The sequence below is a fragment of the Danio rerio genome, chromosome 13 (assembly GCF_049306965.1).
Source record: "Danio rerio strain Tuebingen ecotype United States chromosome 13, GRCz12tu, whole genome shotgun sequence".
In the NCBI taxonomy this organism is placed as follows: domain Eukaryota; kingdom Metazoa; phylum Chordata; class Actinopteri; order Cypriniformes; family Danionidae; genus Danio; species Danio rerio.
The window spans coordinates 32242501-32262269 of record NC_133188.1 but is presented as its reverse complement, the minus strand read 5'-3'; the positions used below and the strand labels follow the sequence as shown (position 1 = coordinate 32262269).

Below are 19769 nucleotides of genomic sequence, written 5' to 3'. Positions count from 1 at the left end.
AGGTGCTGTATGTACGTTTTTGACTCTTCTAGAGCTTAAAAATACCATATTATGTTTGCAGATATTTAAGAAACATGCCAAGTGAACATTCTTGTTTATCTGAAAAATAATGCTGAAGTCAGTTAATCTGCCTTGAAAATGTCTGTGATGTGCCGGAACGCTGTCTTTGTTTTGGTTCTTTTACCCACCCACTAGCAGTTCAGCCAATTATATTTCAGCACCCCGGGTTGTCTTGTTGGAATACAGCGTATTTCATTCTTACAGTCAGGAAGACTTTTAAAGCATGCACCCACGACCGAAATGCGACATCCGGTGGACAGTAGCAGACTCCGAAATGAGACACAGATTCAGAGTTCTACATGAAATTATTAATTAGCAAATAATCTAAATATTGCAAACATAAAAACAGGTGAGCAGGTTACATTGTAACACCTTAAGCATTAACTGTTTGCAACAGACAAAACACGACAGAAATTTAAATACAGTCATTCAGAAGCACAGAATATGCACTCACTCACAAAATGGTGAGGTTTATAACCCAATTAAAACAAATTAAAGCTCTTTAACATTATTAAATGTACATGCTGAATCATTTATATGTGTTGGTTTTAAGTCACAATTCTAAAGTTCAGTTTCAAATGGTTTATTTTGTTTTCAAGATCTGAAGTGAACTATCTACTGCTGCTTTCATTAGTATGGCAATAAACGTCATATAAAATGGCATTTTAACTCTTATTGTTAGTATTTAACACTGAATAAAGCACATGAGGTGTACCTGAGGTGATCATTATCAGTTTTCTGTTGTTCAGCACAAAATAGAAACTGTTTCTAATGTATCAAATTGAGGTGTTGGCTAGAACAAAAACTGCTTTTAATAAGGAAAATATTCCTTTTATCATCTACCGATGCTTTTATTTAGAACACTACTTAAATCAGCCTTTAGGCTCACTTGTCAGACTCGCACCTGTTGGTCCTCAATCTGGCAACCTGTGCTTGCATTTGTTTTGATCCAGGAATGCAATACCTACTTCAACCACTGGGTGTCAAACTTACATACTGCACCTTTAATAGACACTATGATACATACATTTTTCATGATACTTTGAACAAAGTTCAAAAGAACATTTAATTGAAATGACATTTTTGTAACAATGTAAAATAATCTTTTGTCATTTTTGATTCATTTAATGTGTCCTTGATGAATTTAGTATTATTTTAAAAATAAAAAAAAGCTTTCACTGATTTTCACTATAAACAAAAGAAAGAAAATCATACAAGTTTAGAATAAATATGAAAGAATTCAAATTTTTGCTTGAACTATTCCTTTAACATCTCATGACCATCATACCGGGGGCGTATCAATAAAACAAGGGATAAACAAGGCAGACAAGGTATGCAAAAGACTGAAAAGACAAACAAAGACAGTGAATCACACTGGTTTACACACATACACACACACACACAGCAGTAAGGTCAAGGGGGAAGAGATAGTTGGCAGGTAGGCTTCTCTCTACACACCTGCAGTTTTTGGGCGAAGGCAGTGGGGTTGGTCTCTGCCAGATCAGGCTCCAGGTAGCTGAGAGGGGCAGGTGAATCAGACAACCTGTCTAAGAGAGGCAGATCTGAGGGGTCCATGGGGCCCTGGATGGGGGACTGTGTTTGGGACCGAAAGCAGAAGAGGGACAAGAGGAGCAGGAGGTGTCTGGGTGTCAGTATGGCAGAGCAAGCTCAAATGTAGCCTTTTATTATGGGTTTACGAAGTCTATGAATAAACAATCTGCAGCGCTGATTCTGGTGGGGAGATCCTGAGTACTATAAGCTGCATGCTTAGCGTAATAATGGATATTTTTAAAGAGACAGTACATCCAAAAATAATCAGTTGTACATCAGCTGATGTTTATATAGAAAAGTGGAGAATGTACAGTTTAAAATGTCTCCTTTTGTGTTTTACTGCACAAAATAATAGCATACAAGTTTGAAAATAATAAAAGTACAACTTATGACAAACAGTATGCATTAATTTATGTTGCACTGTAACTTTAATAATTAAAACAAACAAAAAATTGCATTGTAAATATATCAGATAAGCTGAGCATTCATAAAAACATAACCCCATTTTCACACATTTGTGGTGTTTTTCTTGCATTTTGACTGTCTGAACAGTGTTTGATTGGTTTCCACTTACCGCTCCATCTCTCTCATTGCTCTGCGTTCGACTCTGAGACTGACTGTCCCTCTTTCTGCTTTTGTCTGAGGTCATAGGCTCACGAGTGCCACGTGGTGGCAGCACTGGGGATTTACCCTGCGAAATCTGAGCCTCCATCTCCTCAAAGCTCCTGTGAAGAGTCAGACCAACTCTTGTGAACACATGTAATATACATCAATCTAAATACCACATTTCATATCCCCATGGCCTCATTTAGTGACAGCTATGAGGCCAACTGAAATGATACTTTACTCTGTGTTAACACAGAATATCTCAAATTTATTGCATGTTTAGATAATTGATGAATGTACCATATGTGTGTGTGTGTGTGTGTGTGTGTGTGTGTGTGTGTGTGTGTGTGTGTGTGTGTGTGTGTGTGTGTGTGTGTGTGTGTGTGTGTGTGTGTGTGTGTTAATTAGGATTACCCAGTGCAGGGGGAGTTGGGCTCTGAATCATTCATATTGGAGGTGCTCTTTGTACTTTCTGTCACAGAGTCAAGTTTCAGATAAAGTGATGGTTTCTTCCCAGACAGAGGCTGTAAACAAATACATATATGCATTCACATACATACAAAGGCCAGAAATCTAAAATTAGCTCTGTTTTTTGTTTGTTTGTTTTTTTATAATTGGCAGTTTGTGGATCTGTAGGTTATTAAGATACTCACAGGTGCAGAAGAGCCAATCTTCTCCATGTATTCAATCTCATAGTCTGTAACTGCGGAGAAGACACCAGAGAAAAAAGAGAGAAGATATAACAGGTGAAATATTTTAGAAGGCTAAATTAAGAAATAAAAGTAAACTTCAAAGCTTCCAAAAAATATTCTTTCTATGATGATCATCAGTTAACAGACTGGCTGAACCAACATGAGAGTGGCACTATAAATTATTTGCTTCTGTACTACTGACCCAGTTAGTTTTGGGCAGAGACTGCCCTGGGGACAAATGGCTCCCTCTAGGTCAAAGGCTAATAAAACCAGTCAGTGAAAGGGCATTCGTAGTTTCAGCCATCAACTTTGATCATATAGTGGTGACAGATCTCATGGTAGAATCTTACAAAAAAATATTCAAAAGAATATTCTTACAAAAGAATATTCAAAAAAATATCATTTAAAAACATTTTTTGTTAGTAGAGTTCATCCAGACACTTATTTATTTTAATTATTTTATTGATGATATATTATTTTTACATTTATGCAATACAGTAGTTGTTACTGCAAGTATTATTCCTTTGAAATAAAATCCATCCATCTTTTGTCCTCTTACCATCACTCTGTGAAAAACTGTTCTCATTGACAAAAGCTGTGAAGTCGGTCGGCTGTGGGAAATCTTGGGGGCCAGAGGTCAGCTCCACCTCCACATCATGTCTAGTCCATTTCTGATTGGTGGAGGAGGCCAGTTTCTCCTCATCTGTGGCATGATCTTGAGAAGGGTCGGGATCTGCATCGGGCGAGTGCTCCTGCAGGTGATGATGTGTGTGTGAAGTGGTGGGCGAGAGTGGAGAACACACAGGACAACACTGTTATGATATGAGGTGACAGCGAAAGGGAGAAACAGATCATCTTCAGAATGAACATCTGTGATGACTATGTGAGGGCTTTGTAGGTCAATGTCCACTCACATCTTGACTTACTTGTGCTGGCGGATCAGGAATCTGAGTCCTCTTTGGAGACTTCTTCACTCTAAAAGTGTTACTGTTAAAGATAACAAAATTTTAGTTAGCTTAAAGTATCAATTTGGAAAAAATATTTACATCAGACATGTCCAAAGTAGGGCCCGCGGCATTGTAACATTTGATTTGGCTCACCATCCCATCTGAGAAGAAAGTGAGAAGGATAGAGAGGGTTGGTGCAAATGCCTTTAAAAGCGATCCTCACTTCTAATTTGATGTAACATTTTTTTGTTTGTTTGTTTTATTGCTGAGCTACAAAAAAAAAGCAAACTGAAATTAAATGTTTCAATCAAATGTAATTTTTAAATAATAATAATGTTACTCGACAGAAGACATCGGTAAGCAAAGCAAGGCAAAAAGTAGTGTAAATCCATCCAGTTATAAATGAGATGTTTTTGTTTTTACTGTAATAAGTTCATTCTAAAATGTAAAATAAACAATGCTGTATTAGTTAATATAAAGGTTTTCTACTTATTTTTAAATATTATTAAATAAATTAGGAAATGGGCGGTGCAGTGGTGCAGTGGGTAGCGCTGTGGCCTCACAGCAAGAAGGCCACTGGTTCGAACTGGATAAGCTAAATTAGCTATAGTGTATGTGTGTGAATGTGAGAGTGTATGTGTATTTCCCAGTGATGGGTTGCAGCTGGAAAAGCATCCACTGCGTAAAACATATGCTCGACAAGTCGGCGGTTCATTCCGCTGTGGCGACCCCTGATTAATAAAGAGACTAAGCCGAAAAGAAAATGAATGAAATTAGGAAATTACCGATGGCAACTTTATTTACCTCCGGACCTCTAGCCTTAATCAAGTATGGCTTTTGGCCCTTCCTAAGAAAAGGTTTGGGCACGCCTGATTTACCTAAACATACAAAAAATAAATAGAAAAACCAACTAGGAACCACCCTATATATTATATTCAGCATTTCTTATTAAACACTGTACAAATAATGTTATATTAAATAGAAGTTGTAGTTATATAACACAAACCTACCTTGTTTAGACCATCTGTCAAAGCAAGTAAACTCACATTTTAGCAGTAAAATGATGCTGCCTAGTATATCGGAATTACATCTCATGAGTTAATATCTTGCTAGTACACAATAAAATGAGTTATTCATGGTGTGATAAATCAGTCTGATGGTGTGCAGTTTGTTTGTTTGCTTTGTTTTTGTCATTTTCTGACAACATTGTTTGTTTTTTTTTGCACCAACTGAACTATCCGAAGATTTCAAGGACCAACAATTATTAGAGAGGCACTGGAAATATGTCTTGCAGAAGCATGATAATAATTCAGTAAAGATTTGAGGCTTAGATTAAAGAAATAAAAACAAACAGTCTCCACCCCGACCCAGTCATAAATGATAATCCCCAGTTAAATTGCTTAATGACAAAAGAAGTGGCATATGCCACACATAACAGATGCATATTAAATCCCATTCTGTTGCTCTTACTAACCTTGGGCCCAAATTACACTGTAAGTGTATATTACTAAACTGTGTCTCTCTGCAAGTAAATAAATAGATTTTTAAATATAGCTGATAAAAACCTTTAATTGTGACAGGAAGGGAGGATAGCTTGAACCTAGGAAATACATACTATATATGCTATATACAAATCTGAAAAATGCACAGGAGATGGTCTTACACAATAAAATGATTGATTTGAAAGAAGGTAGTCAGCTTGGATTAAGTGTATATTGTAAACTATATCGTGCAATATTTTCTAGACTAAATTTACAGACATTAACATACAGTATCTGAACTTGCCCTCTAGCCACGTTCTTGAAATCAACTGCACTTTTTGGTAGACTCACTAGAGGGCAACATTTTCTCAATAGAGAATTTAAAACATGAAGAAGAGGAAGATGGAGGACTAATTAAGAATGATGTCAAATCAGTCATATGTATTCAATTTCATAATAAAATACAACATGATGAGTTAAATTGTGTTAAAATGATGTTTTATGTTAAGCCATATTACTTATGCCGATTTGTACACCATCTCTCTACTTACAAGAAACAACACAGAGAAGAAACATTGCTGGATTTCCTGTGATACATGAGATCAACACACAGACATGTGATAGAGGCTGACAAACAAGTACTAACACCTTCCAACATACACATGAATGAGAATATTTAGAAATATATGGAGCTACTAATATGCCAAAACAATGTAAATTTGAATAGTGTTTGTTTAAATTGTTGACAATTGTAATTTAATAAATCAGAACTTTTATATGCCGTTAAAGATTGCTTTGAATTTCTTAATATGAATTTCTTCATTTGAATTTGAATTTCATAACCTAAATATACTGAACATCTTAAATTTAAGACAACTGAATTATTCAGGGCAGATTTTTTTATTAGACTTACTTTCAAACAAAGATTTTTTGTTTTCTGGATTCCTAAACTGCGAATATCCAGTTTGTAAAAACACAGTTTTAAGTTTTCAGAAATTCAGATGATCAAATTCAATATTCTATAAATTTAACCCCTGGCCTACTTTCTGCTGAATGTAAATTTAACAATCTGAATTTCTGGTTTTAAATTTTAGAATATTGAATTTGATAATCTGAATTTTTTCATCTTGAAAACTTGAAACTGTATTTTAACTGGATATCTGCAGTTTAGGAATCCAGAACACACAAAAAAATCATTGTTTGAAAATATGTCTATGAAAAATTCTGCATTGAAAAGTTTAGTTGTCTTAAATTTCAGGTGTTCAATATTCAGGTTATGAAATTCAAATTAAAATTAAGAAATTCAAATTCAAAACAATTTTAACACCATATAAAAAATCAGATTTATTAAATTACAATTGTCAATAATTCAAATTAACACAATTCAAATGCACATTGTTTTGGCATAGTTTTAGCTCCATAGAAATACACACAAGAAAATGTACAATTGAACTACTGACAACACTGGATGAACAGCACACATCATGAAATGAAAAGTGCATAACGTAATTTTAGACTTACGATTTGAGAGGCTTCTTCTTGGTTTTGGCAGGTTTGTTCTGGTTGTGATCCTCCAGCTCAACAATGTGATCATTGTCATTTTCATTATCATTGCTGGTCTGGTCAAAAGAGGCACCTTTCGGGGGTGAGTTCCCAATCTTGCTGGATGATTTGAAGGGACTGATTGAGCCATCAAAGGAGTCTGATTCAAAGCTGTATGATCCTTTAGAAAGACCTGGAGAATTGGGGATACCAGTGTTTGAAGAAAATGGATTAAAATTAGGGTCTTCCCACTTGCTGGGGTCAAAGTTGTATGATGCCTTGGGGATTGGGATATCGTCATTGTCATTTGAAAGTGCTGGGAGAGGTGCATTGTCTATCTGCTCCATTTGGGGTGGAGGGGCCTTCTTTATCCCTAGTTTAGGCTTTCGGATTGGCATCTTGGCACCTGGTTTCTTGCCCAGGTTTTTGGGAGGAGGAGTGCTGCGTGATGCCTCTCCACTGTCCTCTGAATAGTCAAACTCCAGTCTGACTGGTTGACGATTGGGGATTGGCTGTTCCTCAACGTTTAGGGGTTGCGCTTTAGCAGGGGAAGGGGCACGGGGCTGTTCCAGAGCAGCAGGGGTGTCTTGAACTGATGTAAAGTCAGCCTTCCTGCCTAAGACTGGCGAATTGGCAATCTTACTGCCTCCCGTACTAAATGGGTTAATATTTTCAAAGTTATCCGGATCCCATTTGTAGGAGGCACTGGGAAGGATAGGAGACTCCTCGTCAGGGACAGTTGAAGCTTCTGGTACTGGATCAGGTAGTTCCAGTAAGGGTTGAGCTGATATTGAGGTGGTCGTAATCTCCTCAGCCAAAGGTGGAGAACTCTCTACTTGAGACTTTCCCCTGTTCCTGCGTAGGGTACCAGCAGGACTAGGACTAGGGCTAGGAGAAGAACTAGGCTTATCTTGGGTTTGCAAGGGGCTTTCAGGACGGGGTTTCCCTCTCTTTTTCTGTTCAGGAGTGCTGCTGGAGGACACAGTTTTAGGAGAAGAACGCTCTGGGTTTGAGTTTTGTCTGGAGAGAGGCTTCTTCTTCAGAGAACCTGGACGGGGCTTCTTCACTCTACGAAGGGTTCCCGGTGCACTCTCTGTTCCTATGTTAAAAGACTCTGTTCGTGGGTGAATGGGTTTGTCGGAGATTCCTGGGGATTTGTTTCCTGGGCTTTCTAACTCACCAGACTGTAGGCTTTGAGAGCGGGTGAGAGGTGCTCGGCTTGATCCAGAACCAAAATTTGATTCTGGAAAAGGGTCATTAGAGATTAAGTACTCTAGGTTGTAGGTGCCACTAGCAGCTATTGGTTTGTCCTCATCAAAGGCTGTCGAATCAGAGCGACTGGGAGATCTATGGAGTGATGGGTCTTCACCTTCACTGGCAGGGACGTCAGAAGAAGAAGCTGTGAAAAATGGTCACATTAATATACATTTTGAAGAACAGATCATACTTTAAAGAAGATCACAGAGTGATTCAGAGCTGCACAGTGGTGCAGTGGGTAGCACAGTTGCCTCACAGCAAGAAGGACGCTGGTTCAAGCCTCAGCTGGGTCAGTTGATGTTTGTTTTATTGTTTAATATCTGATAATACTCTACATTTTACACAGCAGATGCCCTTCCGGCTGCAACCCAGTTCTGGGAAACACCCTTTACACACACACTCATACACTATGGCCAATTTAGTTTATTCAATTTATCTATAGTACATGTCTTTGGACTGTGGGGGAAACCGGAACACACGGAGGAAACCTACTTGATCATGGGGAGAACATGCAAACTCCACACAGAAATGCCAAATGGCCCAGCCGGGACTCGAACCAGCTACCTTCTTGCTGTGAGGTGACAGTGCTAGCCACTGAGCCACCGCCTATATGGAGAAATATTGTAAACAATAAACCTACCTGTGTGTTTAGGGGACAATGTCTCCGAACTGGTGTAGGGGTGCTCTGTTGGGGGCACTGATGGGGATACGGACTTCACAGGAGTGGTAGACTCTGGGGTTTCGAAAGCTCCGTCTGAGTCTGAGCTCCTACAGAAGAGACAGTGAGACAAAAGAGAGTCTTAATAAACTGAATTAAGAGTTTATTCAATAACCATGTTAACGTCAAGACATTCAAAGAAGCTGCATTTCCAATCCAGCAGAGATACATAAATAAACAGCTGTTTATGTGGCAACATGTCACAGCTCATAATTATAAATCAGGATCAAATAAATACACGTGCATCTACAGTATATCACGACGTAGGCATAATTCAACACCGTATTGCAGGGGAGTGAAACCTATGGCTCTCGAGCCACATGTGGCTCTTTGACCAAAAATATGTGGCTCTCCAGCTGTCTTCCTTCAATATTATTTTACAGTTTAAAAAACTATAACCATCACTAAAAATCAGTTTCCTATCGAAAATACAATTACAATGCCCTTTTAAATTGTAATTTTATCCAGCACAATGAAGAACAGATCAAGAACAGCTCCAACAACTCCAACTTTTGAGTCTTTTTAAGAGGTCACTGAAAACACTCTTATTTTCTTTAGCTTTTAATCATTTGCTGTGAGTTTATGCATTTTGGTTCTGGTATGTTTGCATGTGTTTTATGTGTTTTTACAGCACTTTGGTACCCATTTTGGTTTGTTGAAAGTGCTCTAGACATTGAGTTGAATGAATAAGAACTCAGTTAACAATAAAAGGACATTTCGACAAATGTGCGTTTGTGGCAATGTGGATAAACCTGAATTGTGACACCAATAAAGGGCAAACAACTTACATTTCTATGGTAACTTAAATTCAAACAACATTTATGAGTAGTGATGGCGAAACTAAAAATACTATAACTTTCTTCATTCATGGACTTGCTCAACATGTGATGCTTCATATTTGTTTATTTTTGAGTTGTGCATGGACATAAATTAAAAGGATTTGTTTAAACTTGTATTATTTATAGTAATATTACAAATAATAATATAGTATTAGTAGTAATATACTATACTATATTAATTTATAGAAATACAGTAGCAAATGCATTTTTAAAAAGGCATTTTTAGATATACACACACACACACATACACACACACACACACACACACACAAATATATATATAGGCTCTTTACAAAAATGCATTTGTTTAAAAAAAATCAGAAATGGCTCTTTGCTGAAAAAAGATTCCCGACCCCTACCCTATTGGGTTATTACAGATGGATTTTAAAGCTCTGGGTCTGCAGCTACAACAGGAGACCAATAACAGCAGCTCAAACACGTATTACATTCCCCCATGGTGTCTGTATTCTCTCTCATTCACTCATTATTTCATTATGACCAATATCAGAGCGAAGTTGGAATATCAAACCCAGTTAACACATTTGAATGCCATTTCAGTCGAGACCGATGATGCCCATGTTGCTTTTTACATCAATGCCACAAAATGTTGGTTTGTCACCGTTTTTATTTACATCAATGCCACAAAATGTTGGTTTGTCACCGTTTTTACGTTTTGGCATTGATGCATACTGTAATACACAGACCTGACAAAATATGCGGTTGCGTAGGAAAGCTAATTGGTACAAATCCAGTAACAGACTAATCACAGCATTAAAGGCGCAGCCTCAGACAGATGTGCAGACCACCACCCAGTCGTACCACATTAGTCCCTGTCCTCTCCCTGCTGCTATCTATCCCATGCTCACCTTTGCCCGTCTGGGATCATGTAATCATATCTGGAGGTCCAGCTGAGGCGTCGGAGGAGTCCTAGAGCTGGATCTACCCCTTCCTCTCCAGATGTCCCTCCCAGCAGTGTGTCCCAGCCCCAGCGAGCCCACTGCAGCGGAGACAGAGCCTGCCACGCACTCACTGCCATGTCCGCCACCAATATCAGGCTCACCTAATGCAGATCTGGAGCACTTTTTTCTAATCCGTTGTGCGCAACATTTCCTAATCCATCATCTTTCTTTTATAATATCCTGCGATCTTTCTCTTCAGTCTTATGCTGAAGGTGGACTTTATCCAAATGAAGCCCGCTGCAGATACTCTGCTCTTGCCGACTCACCGCTTGGCTCTCTCTCTTTTTCCCTTTAACACATCCTTTGACACGCTTCCCTCCCCCACGTCGAGGAGGGAAGCAACACTTTTCATTCTGGCTACTGTAGTAAAAAGACAAAACAAGTCTTTCTGTTTATATGATGATTTATTTTATGCCACATTATCTCTCTCTCTCTCTAGTCTTTTATGAAGTAAAGCAAATATAGACACTAATAAAGAAACAAATCCGTTTTGTTGTGAACGCCATGATTGGTTCTCTTAGTATCTACAGCAAAGACTACATTCATACACTCCGTTTTGCTGCATCAAATTCTGATGAATGTATTGATGCCTTCACTTCGGTGCAGTGAACACACCCATTCCCTGCTGAAAAGATTTGCACATATTTTGGATGCTGCTCCTCAGCGTGAGATGCTAACCAGCAGCAAGATGATCCAGATCAATAAAAAGAAGAAAATTCTGTTCTTTTCAGGATGAGCGATTCTACATTTGTCAGGAAGCACTCCAGGATTACAAACATGAGTAGCATCGTTGAGCATTTCATAATATTAAAACTAAATCATTTTCTTACAATCACATATTTGTAAATAATGCAAAGAAAAAATCTAAAGGTGACGTTGACTTGAAATTTGCCAAAAATGTTGGTAATGCATATGTGAAATCCATATATGCAAAGAAAACAAATCTAATTAGTTTATAAATTAAATTTTGTGTCATCAAATGAAACGACACAGGGAAAAAGTATTGAACACATGAAGGAAGGGAGGTGTAGAAAGGCAGTGAGAGCCCAGACAGCAGCTGAAATCTCTCAGTAGTTATTCAGCAACTCTCTGCCCTTCGTCATTGGTCTTTATGGCTTTATCAGGATGATAAAGATGAGACCAAAGTGGACATTTTAGCAAGACAATGATCCAAAACACAGAAGCTGCAATCAAAAGTAAAGTAATAAACACGTTTCAGTAGTTCAGTACTTTCTCCTTGTGTCATTTCAATGTAATTACACACATAACTCTTTCTTCACATAACATATTCTATGAGAATTTACCAAAATCTGGTTCATTTCCATGTCAACAGCTCCTTTAGAAATATTATTGCTAGGAAAAAAACAGGTCATTTTCAATACCTATTTTCCTCGCTGTATTTAATGATGAATGTATTATGTTAATATTTACTAAATGTGGTTCATTCCGCTGTGACGACCCCTGGTAAGTCAGTGGCTAAGCCAAAGAAAAGTGAATATTTATTATAGAAATATAATACTATAAATGATATGAACTATACCTACAGTATCATTAATTTACATTTACATGCAATTCTCCAATGTAACATTAAGATTCAATACCCAGTTCTTTGAAAACTAAATCAGATTGAATTACAACTACCTTACCTGATCTGATCAGCATTCATAATAAAATAAAATGGATGATTTGATCATATAGATTAAAAATGCTCATACATGTGATAATAAAAGTCCCTCTGCATCATGTAGACAGGTATAAACTGATCCAACAACAGAGAGAGAGAAGTTAATCCGAGTTTACAGTAATTGTCAGGTTTAGTCCCAAACTCAATGGGATGTAATAATGCTTAAATTAGATATAAATACATACTGTAAATATGTTGACATATTACAGATTTTAAACTTAAAGATAATAATATTAATATTAAATAAGATATAATTAAAAAGCAGATGGAATGAGATGCATTTGAAAAGTCTTCAGGTCTAATTTTACAGTTTTATGTGTGTTGATGAGTGTGTTAATCGATGAGATAATTATCACTTGATGAGCATTTCAACCCATGCAGAGACGGTTTTATCTGGCAAGCACACTGTTGCCATGGTGACAGTGCTCTCTAGACATATGCTCCCATGTGCCAGACAACACACACACACAAAATCCTGGCTGAAGCCTCAATTTTTCTTCTCTTCCACATGTGCACAGAAAGCCTATTAGGACATATAAAAAGCCATTTATTTCCTGGTGTGGGAAAATAAAATGCTGATTTATTTCTGAAAGGTCTGCTGAGGAAATTAGGTGGAAAACTGTATCATGAAGTTTATGTCCCTCTCGGGGGTTTTAAAAAAACTGTGAATGGTTTTCCAAGTCTAGTGTTTCATATTTGAAACTTTCTTCTATATGATACAACAAAATATATAATACACCTGTCTTCAATTACTAAATCTCATCGAAAATTTTAATAACTCCACTGAGAGAGGGATAATTGCAAATTGCTAGCAGTAAACTGTAAATGAATATATTCAGCATTAATCTGAAAATGCTGCAGCGCCATTAAACCTCTGCAATAAATACACCTTAAGGTCTAATATAATCTAAAATGCTAAAGTTTTTTAGGTGAATGTGTCTTTTTGGTACAGCACTCTAGCCACAAACCCTGTTGTTAGTGTAAAATCCCACAATGCTGTTTATATGAAGCAAATCTAAACCAATATTACAGCTATTAACTTGACAGAGAACTGATATATATATCACTAACAAAATACTGTATTAATTATAAAATTCCTTGTTCTGGTAGCAATCATAATTTAAAAATACCTTGAGAAAAAAACATTCAGATTTGCTCTTTTTGTGCCAGAGGGTACAAAATGTTCTAAATATTAAGGTTATGATACAAGTTGACCACTAGAGGGAGATAGAGCAAACGAGATTAGAGAGAACGAGAGAGGGAGAGAAGGCTGTGCTCTAAAAAGTATATACCACCATATACTGCTGGTGTGGATACTATACTAATAGCAGTTTACTATTCTGCCCTGTGTTTGCAACCTTGAGACATCTTTATTAAAGCACGCTTTTACGAAGCAGATGCCCTTCCAGCCGCAACCCATCTCTGGAAAACATCCACACACACTCATTCACACTCATACACTATGGACAATTTAGCCTACCCAAATCACCTGTACCCATGTCTTTGGACTGTGGGGGAAACCGAAGCACCAGAAGGAAACCCACATAAATGCAGGGAGAACAAGCAAACTCCACAGAGAAACATCAACTGACCCAGCCGAGGCTCGAACCAGCGACCTTCTTGCTGTAAGGCGACAGCACTACCTACTGCGCCACTGCGTCTCCGAGGTTTTATTTAATGCTTTATTTATATCTAGGTGAACTGATTAAGTACATTGTGAAATCCAACAGTCAACTTGTTCAAATGTGTGTGGTTAACTCAAAATTGACTGAAAGTTAATTCTACTCATTTATAAAGAGTTTTGAACTCAGTGTTGATGGTACTGAGTTATTTAAATACCTCATTACTTCAGCTTAATGGATCATGGTCACAGAACTCATATAGATACATTTTTTAACTTAAATGGTTTGCTGCAATCAGTTTCCTCAAACAGTTTGAGTTGCCTTAACTTTGAGTTGCCTTAAATTTGGTTTTACAGTACTCAGTTCATTTAAGTTCTCCTCACATGGATTAAGTTCACAGTACTCATTAGGATTAGTTTTTAAACTTAAATAGTTTGCAGCAATCAGTTTCCTCAAATGGTTTGAGTTACTTTACTTTTTGGGTTTTACAGTGTAGTTAAATCACAGAGATTCATTCATTCATTAAGTTCCCTTCGGCTTAGTCTCTTTTTCAGAGATCGCCACAGTGGAATCAACCACCAACTATTCCAGCATATGTTTTTACGCAGCAGATGCCCTTCCAGCCGCAACCCAGTTCTAGGAAACATCCATACACACTTATTCACACGCATACATTACAGCCAAATTAGTTTGTTCAATTCACCTATAGCGCATGTGCTTGGACTGTGGGGGAAACCAGAGCACCTGAAGTAAACCCACGCCAACACGGGGAGAACATGCAAACTCCACACAGAAATGCTAACTGACACAGCCGGGACTTGAAACACCGACCTTGCTGTGAGTGCTAACCACTGAGCCACCGTGTCAGCCTTAATATAATATTAATTGTATAATAATAATAATGTTGATGGTATTACAAGTATTAATAAAACATTACTCATAATACTAACCACCTCAGGCCCACTTAATTTTGGAATAATTCGGGCCGTGTCCACATGAGGAGACCATATTTTTATGGTCAATATTTTAGTCAAGTTATGTCCCGTGTCAGACATAAACATAATTATTCACCGTTTAATAATAAACAAAAAAGAAAAGAAAACATAAATAAAATACTATATACAGACCAAAAAAAGAAACCATGGACTTGTGCAATAGGAAGAAGAAGAAAAATTCAATAACTAAATATAAGATATACATGATAGAATGTCTGCTTTTATGTTTGTCCAGCAACATCAAAGCTGTTGCTTCATGAAGAGTTGCTTCATTTTTTATACACAAATATTTATCATATAGGCATTTTGTCCAGATGGAACTGGTGGTTTGGGACAGTGAAACAATTTCCCAGAAAGGATAAATCTGGAAATGATGCCTTGGCTTTTTATTGTGGACACCCAATCCACATATTTCTTAAAAATTATGATGTCATCAGCCCACGTCTTGACTAGTCAGACACCATACATCATCTAACAGCAACAACAACAATGGTGGACTAAAAGGCATATGTTTGTGCAGCAGAAGCTACTGAGCTTAACAGCTAAAAACTAAAAAGCATTCATCATGTTTTTCTTGTGTTGGTTTCTGTCATGTTTAGGCTCATGTTCCAAGTCCTCTGTTTTGTGCATCTCTCTGTTGTAGAACTGCAGTGTCACATACTGGTCTGGCACGTATACTACATTTATTTTCAGTAATTTCATATGCATGCAGATCATTTTTAAGACGACACGAAGACTGGATATGGAAAGCTCTGGCCTCAATGACCTATCATCATTTTATACCTTCTACCTTCTAAATGAGCAATATTTCAAGTCAAAAATGTTACTAAAAACTAGACATCCTAGGTTCTTCGACAGGGCTTCCTCTCAGTGTTATAACAACTTTCACTACCAGATCTGTCAAATAATTCAAGCATACCCTCAATATTTTATGTGTGCTAGATCTCCTGCAGCTCTGAGCTGATTTTGAGGTCTCTGAGGCTTTACGAAGTGAAGACTGATAGGCAAAGAGTGCTGGCCATGTGCATCACCCTGATCCATCAGGAACATCTCAAAGCTGAATCACCACATGTTGCTCATTTTGACACGATGTTGTCAAAAGGCTTGAGGTCTGATGGACCCATGGTGACATCACACTGTGAGAGGACATATGACCACCCCAATGACAGCCCCATTTTAACATGCTATGATACAAATGACAGTCAACACAAATGCAAACTTCATATAACAAGGAAAGCAGAAGCAGGGGTGGATTTAGTCATTTGGGGGCCCTAAGCAATTCTAGCCATGAGGCCCAAACATCCTAATATGCACCCTTTGTATTTATTTATTTATTTCTTTGTTTCTTTGTTTGTGTTGATGACTAACTTATGTCACTCAATCTTCTTTTATATATTTTTCTTAAAATAATAATAATAATAATAATAATAATAATACAAATAAATGGTTTTATTTTTATGCTAAATCTTTATCCGATTTGACTGTTGGACTGCTCCATTATTGGGGGGTGGAGGACAAATTTGCACAGAGGTAATAATTATGCTGCAATTTTATCTATTAGACAAATATGATAGAAAACGATGTGATATATAAATAATTTATAGTTATATGTTATACTACTAAGTATTTAATAGGGGGGCCCCAAATTTCCTGGGGCCCTAAGCGGCTGCTTACCACGGTTATGGGTTAAATTAGTCCCTAAGCAAAAGTGTCGGTTGGCTAATAGTACCTGCCCAAACAGGTAAAATAAGTGCAAATCAAACAAACGTATAGACAGAAGGTAAAACAAACTCTTCAGGTTGTTTATTCCATTTGTGAAAGAACGTGCAGGTCACATGATTAAATTGTGCACAGAGTTGAAAGCTTAGCGGTGTGTGAAAACTCTGACATCAGGGGCATCGGTGTTTTAGTGTATTTAAGTATATGTATTTAGTGTATTTTAGTGTATTTTAGTTTAGTGTATTTATTAATCAAACTTGTTATGTTTTCAGCGTTCTGAGGGATATTGAGTGGTTCTCAATCACATTTGTGATATTAAATAAACAGTGACAGGTTTGCCTTCCTGCACCTATTAATGAATGATCATAAAAGATTGCACATATTTTTATTTACCTGTTTAACTTTTATGTGCGAGCCAGTGTATAATAAAATACAAACATCTAGCTTTACAGACCCCTACAAACACCTTTTTTCAAGAAAAATGTTTTGTGAACACTTACACTCTCTGTTGGTGCTCTAGATGTGCCGGTTTCAAACCGATAAATTCATACTTTTGGTGCAAACATGCATTTACAATGATATAAACCATTATTAGGGGTGTTCAAATGTATATTGAAGTTATCTATTATTTTAATTTTGAATATTATTTAAGATACAGACCAGAGCAAACTATTTCTTAAATATTAATGTGCAGACCCCTTCATACATCTTGTTTTTATGTCCATCAGAGGGATCAAGCGTTAATTAGGGAGGTCAGAGCCCCTCAAACCCCCCTGTAATTCGCACTCTGCATATATGTACAGGAATGAAAGAGAATGAGCTCTATTTATCCTTAAATCAAGTGCATTTCTGCGTTTATGAAGAGCTGAAGGCAACTCTTTATAAATGCCACAAAAATAATGTATAAACACTACAAACAAAGGTCTTTATTATTTTAGAATGTAAATAACATTGTATGACTGCAAGACTTTAAAAAAATGACCTCAAAAATTATATTCTATCATGGTGGGCTGCTGGTATACAGTAGGTGAACTAAATGACAGGTCGAATCAAATTAAGCTTTTAGAGTTGAGGTCCAAACTCCCATGTAAACTATGCAGGTAGTGTTATGTAAGAATTCTCAAAAGGGGTTGCATAAGGCATACTTTAGTCACTAAAAGCAATGTTAGTCATGGCTGAATGAGCAGCCCTATATGGTGCTACAATACTTAGAGCCCAAATCTCAGAGCAGGTTCAAACCTTCCCATCATCCCCAGCTGTGTTGCCTAGAGCAACAAATACAGGGCTTTTTCGCACAAAGGTCAGTTACAACAAAAAATGTAACTATTGTGGCAGAGTGCAAGAGGATTAAATGCAGTACAATGTATTATGCTTCAGGAAGAACACACAGTTTAAAAGAAAATGTTAGTTTCCACACAAATTAAACTTCCAAAACCCTAGTCATTGTATATCCAAAGATCACAGGTTCCCATTTTACACTTTACCCATTGTTACCAATTAATTTTGAGTCTTATACATTTACATTTTACACAGTCCAGTTCTAATCCCTGGGTTAACATCCTTATTTGCATACTGAGTGTAAGTGAAACTGATTGCACAAACATTCATCCTTATATATATTTTTTGATTTCTAACTTCTATCAAGTGTTTTTTTTTCTTAATTTTATTTTCATGTTAGAATAGGATGAGTGCCTTTCATCACAATAGCCTTTCTGTTTCTTTGCCATGTTCTTTCAAAGCTGTGCAACAGTGAGTCACTGTTTGCAGTGTCCATAAAAGTTAAGTGGCGCACGCTGTATCCTACCTGTCATAAAACTGTCTGTGACTTCTCTAATAAAACAGCATTTTGTGTGTTGTAAACTCTAAAAATAATGTTTATGGGCAAACATGTTGCAGATTAGGCAATATTCAGTGCAGTAATTGACATTTACAACCTATTTACACTTGGAAATGTGGCAAACACTTTTTAAAACACATTTTATCAGATTTATCAGAAGCAGAATCAAACTCACCATCAAAATCGCTACGTCCAGAGAAAAGCAGCTTTACATTGATTGTTCAAAGAAAAAACAGCCTTTGTTTGACTTCATAGGCATTGGCTTCAAAATTGATGATTATGCTTCGAAATCACTGCAAAAATGCTTTTTGTACTTGGATTTTTTTGTCTTGTTTCTAGTCAAAATATCTAAATATTCTTAAATCAAAAAGCTTTTTTGAGACAATCAAAACTTATGGTCTTGTTTTAAATGATAATAATAAAATGCTAAAATTACGCTTTTCCTTAAAATAAGCAACATAATCTCCCAATGGGCTAAGCAAAATTATCTTATGTCAAAAGAAAAAAACAAGCTATAATCTCAAATTAATCTAACCCAGATTATTTTTGCTTGTTTTGAGCATGTTATTTCTTTAAACGAGACTTTTTTTTCTTTTTCTTTTTTGCCTGTCTAGAAAAAGCTTATTGATTTAATTATATTTTTTTATATTTGGACTAAAAGCTAAATAAATAAAAAAAATTATTTGTATTTATAAGTATGTAATTAATTGAGATAAATTATACATTTAATTAAAATATATACTAAATGTTTGGTCTTTAAAATATTTTTGAAAAACATGATCCCCAATTGTTTTAAATGGCAAAGAGCAACTTGGACACTCCATTAAATATATAATTTTGTGTTAAAACAAAAAAAATTAAAAACATTAACATTGAGTAAATGACGGATAGTTTATTACTTTATACGCATAGCAGTCTTAAACCAAAAACCATGAGGGGTATAGAAACACCATTCCACCTACACAAAATTTTCTATTCTTCATGATCAATGGCATTCTGCTTTTTCTGAATGTCTACAACTCTCTCCATTCTCTCTCTCTCTCTCTCTCTCTCTCTCTCTCTCTCTCTCTCTCTCTCTCCCCATCCCCCTTTTCTCCAACACATCTCAGTGTTCTATTTCAGCACCATCTCTCTCATTCTCTCAATGCTGCAGCATGAGCCTCCATCCCCCACAAAAACACACATCTCTCCCTTATTAAATACAGCCATTACTCCCCCAATCCAGACATCCGCAAAAACCCGCCAGACTGGAACACACAA

At 36.7% G+C, this 19769-nt stretch overlaps 1 protein-coding gene across 50 annotated transcripts in view; it reads right to left on the bottom strand.

Annotated features, from left to right (window-relative positions):
- The window catches only part of tacc2 (transforming, acidic coiled-coil containing protein 2), a 99650-nt gene that overhangs the window by 27758 nt on the left and 52123 nt on the right, over positions 1 to 19769 (bottom strand). For 13 of the 50 annotated variants that reach the window (XM_073920943.1, XM_073920944.1, XM_073920939.1 and 10 more), the window contains 8 exons: positions 8777 to 8904; positions 6859 to 8278; positions 3836 to 3896; positions 3469 to 3661; positions 2871 to 2920; positions 2632 to 2741; positions 2186 to 2336; positions 1519 to 1653 (listed from right to left, as the gene is read on the bottom strand). In XM_073920943.1, coding sequence (XP_073777044.1) covers positions 1519 to 1653; positions 2186 to 2336; positions 2632 to 2741; positions 2871 to 2920; positions 3469 to 3661; positions 3836 to 3896; positions 6859 to 8278; positions 8777 to 8904 — 2248 coding nt within the window. Of the gene's footprint in view, positions 1 to 1518; positions 1654 to 2185; positions 2337 to 2631; positions 2742 to 2870; positions 2921 to 3468; positions 3722 to 3823; positions 3897 to 6858; positions 8279 to 8776; positions 8905 to 10559; positions 11206 to 19769 lie in introns of those variants that run through there. The other 37 variants (XM_073920940.1, XM_073920941.1, XM_068213069.1 and 34 more) reach the window with 13 other exon arrangements.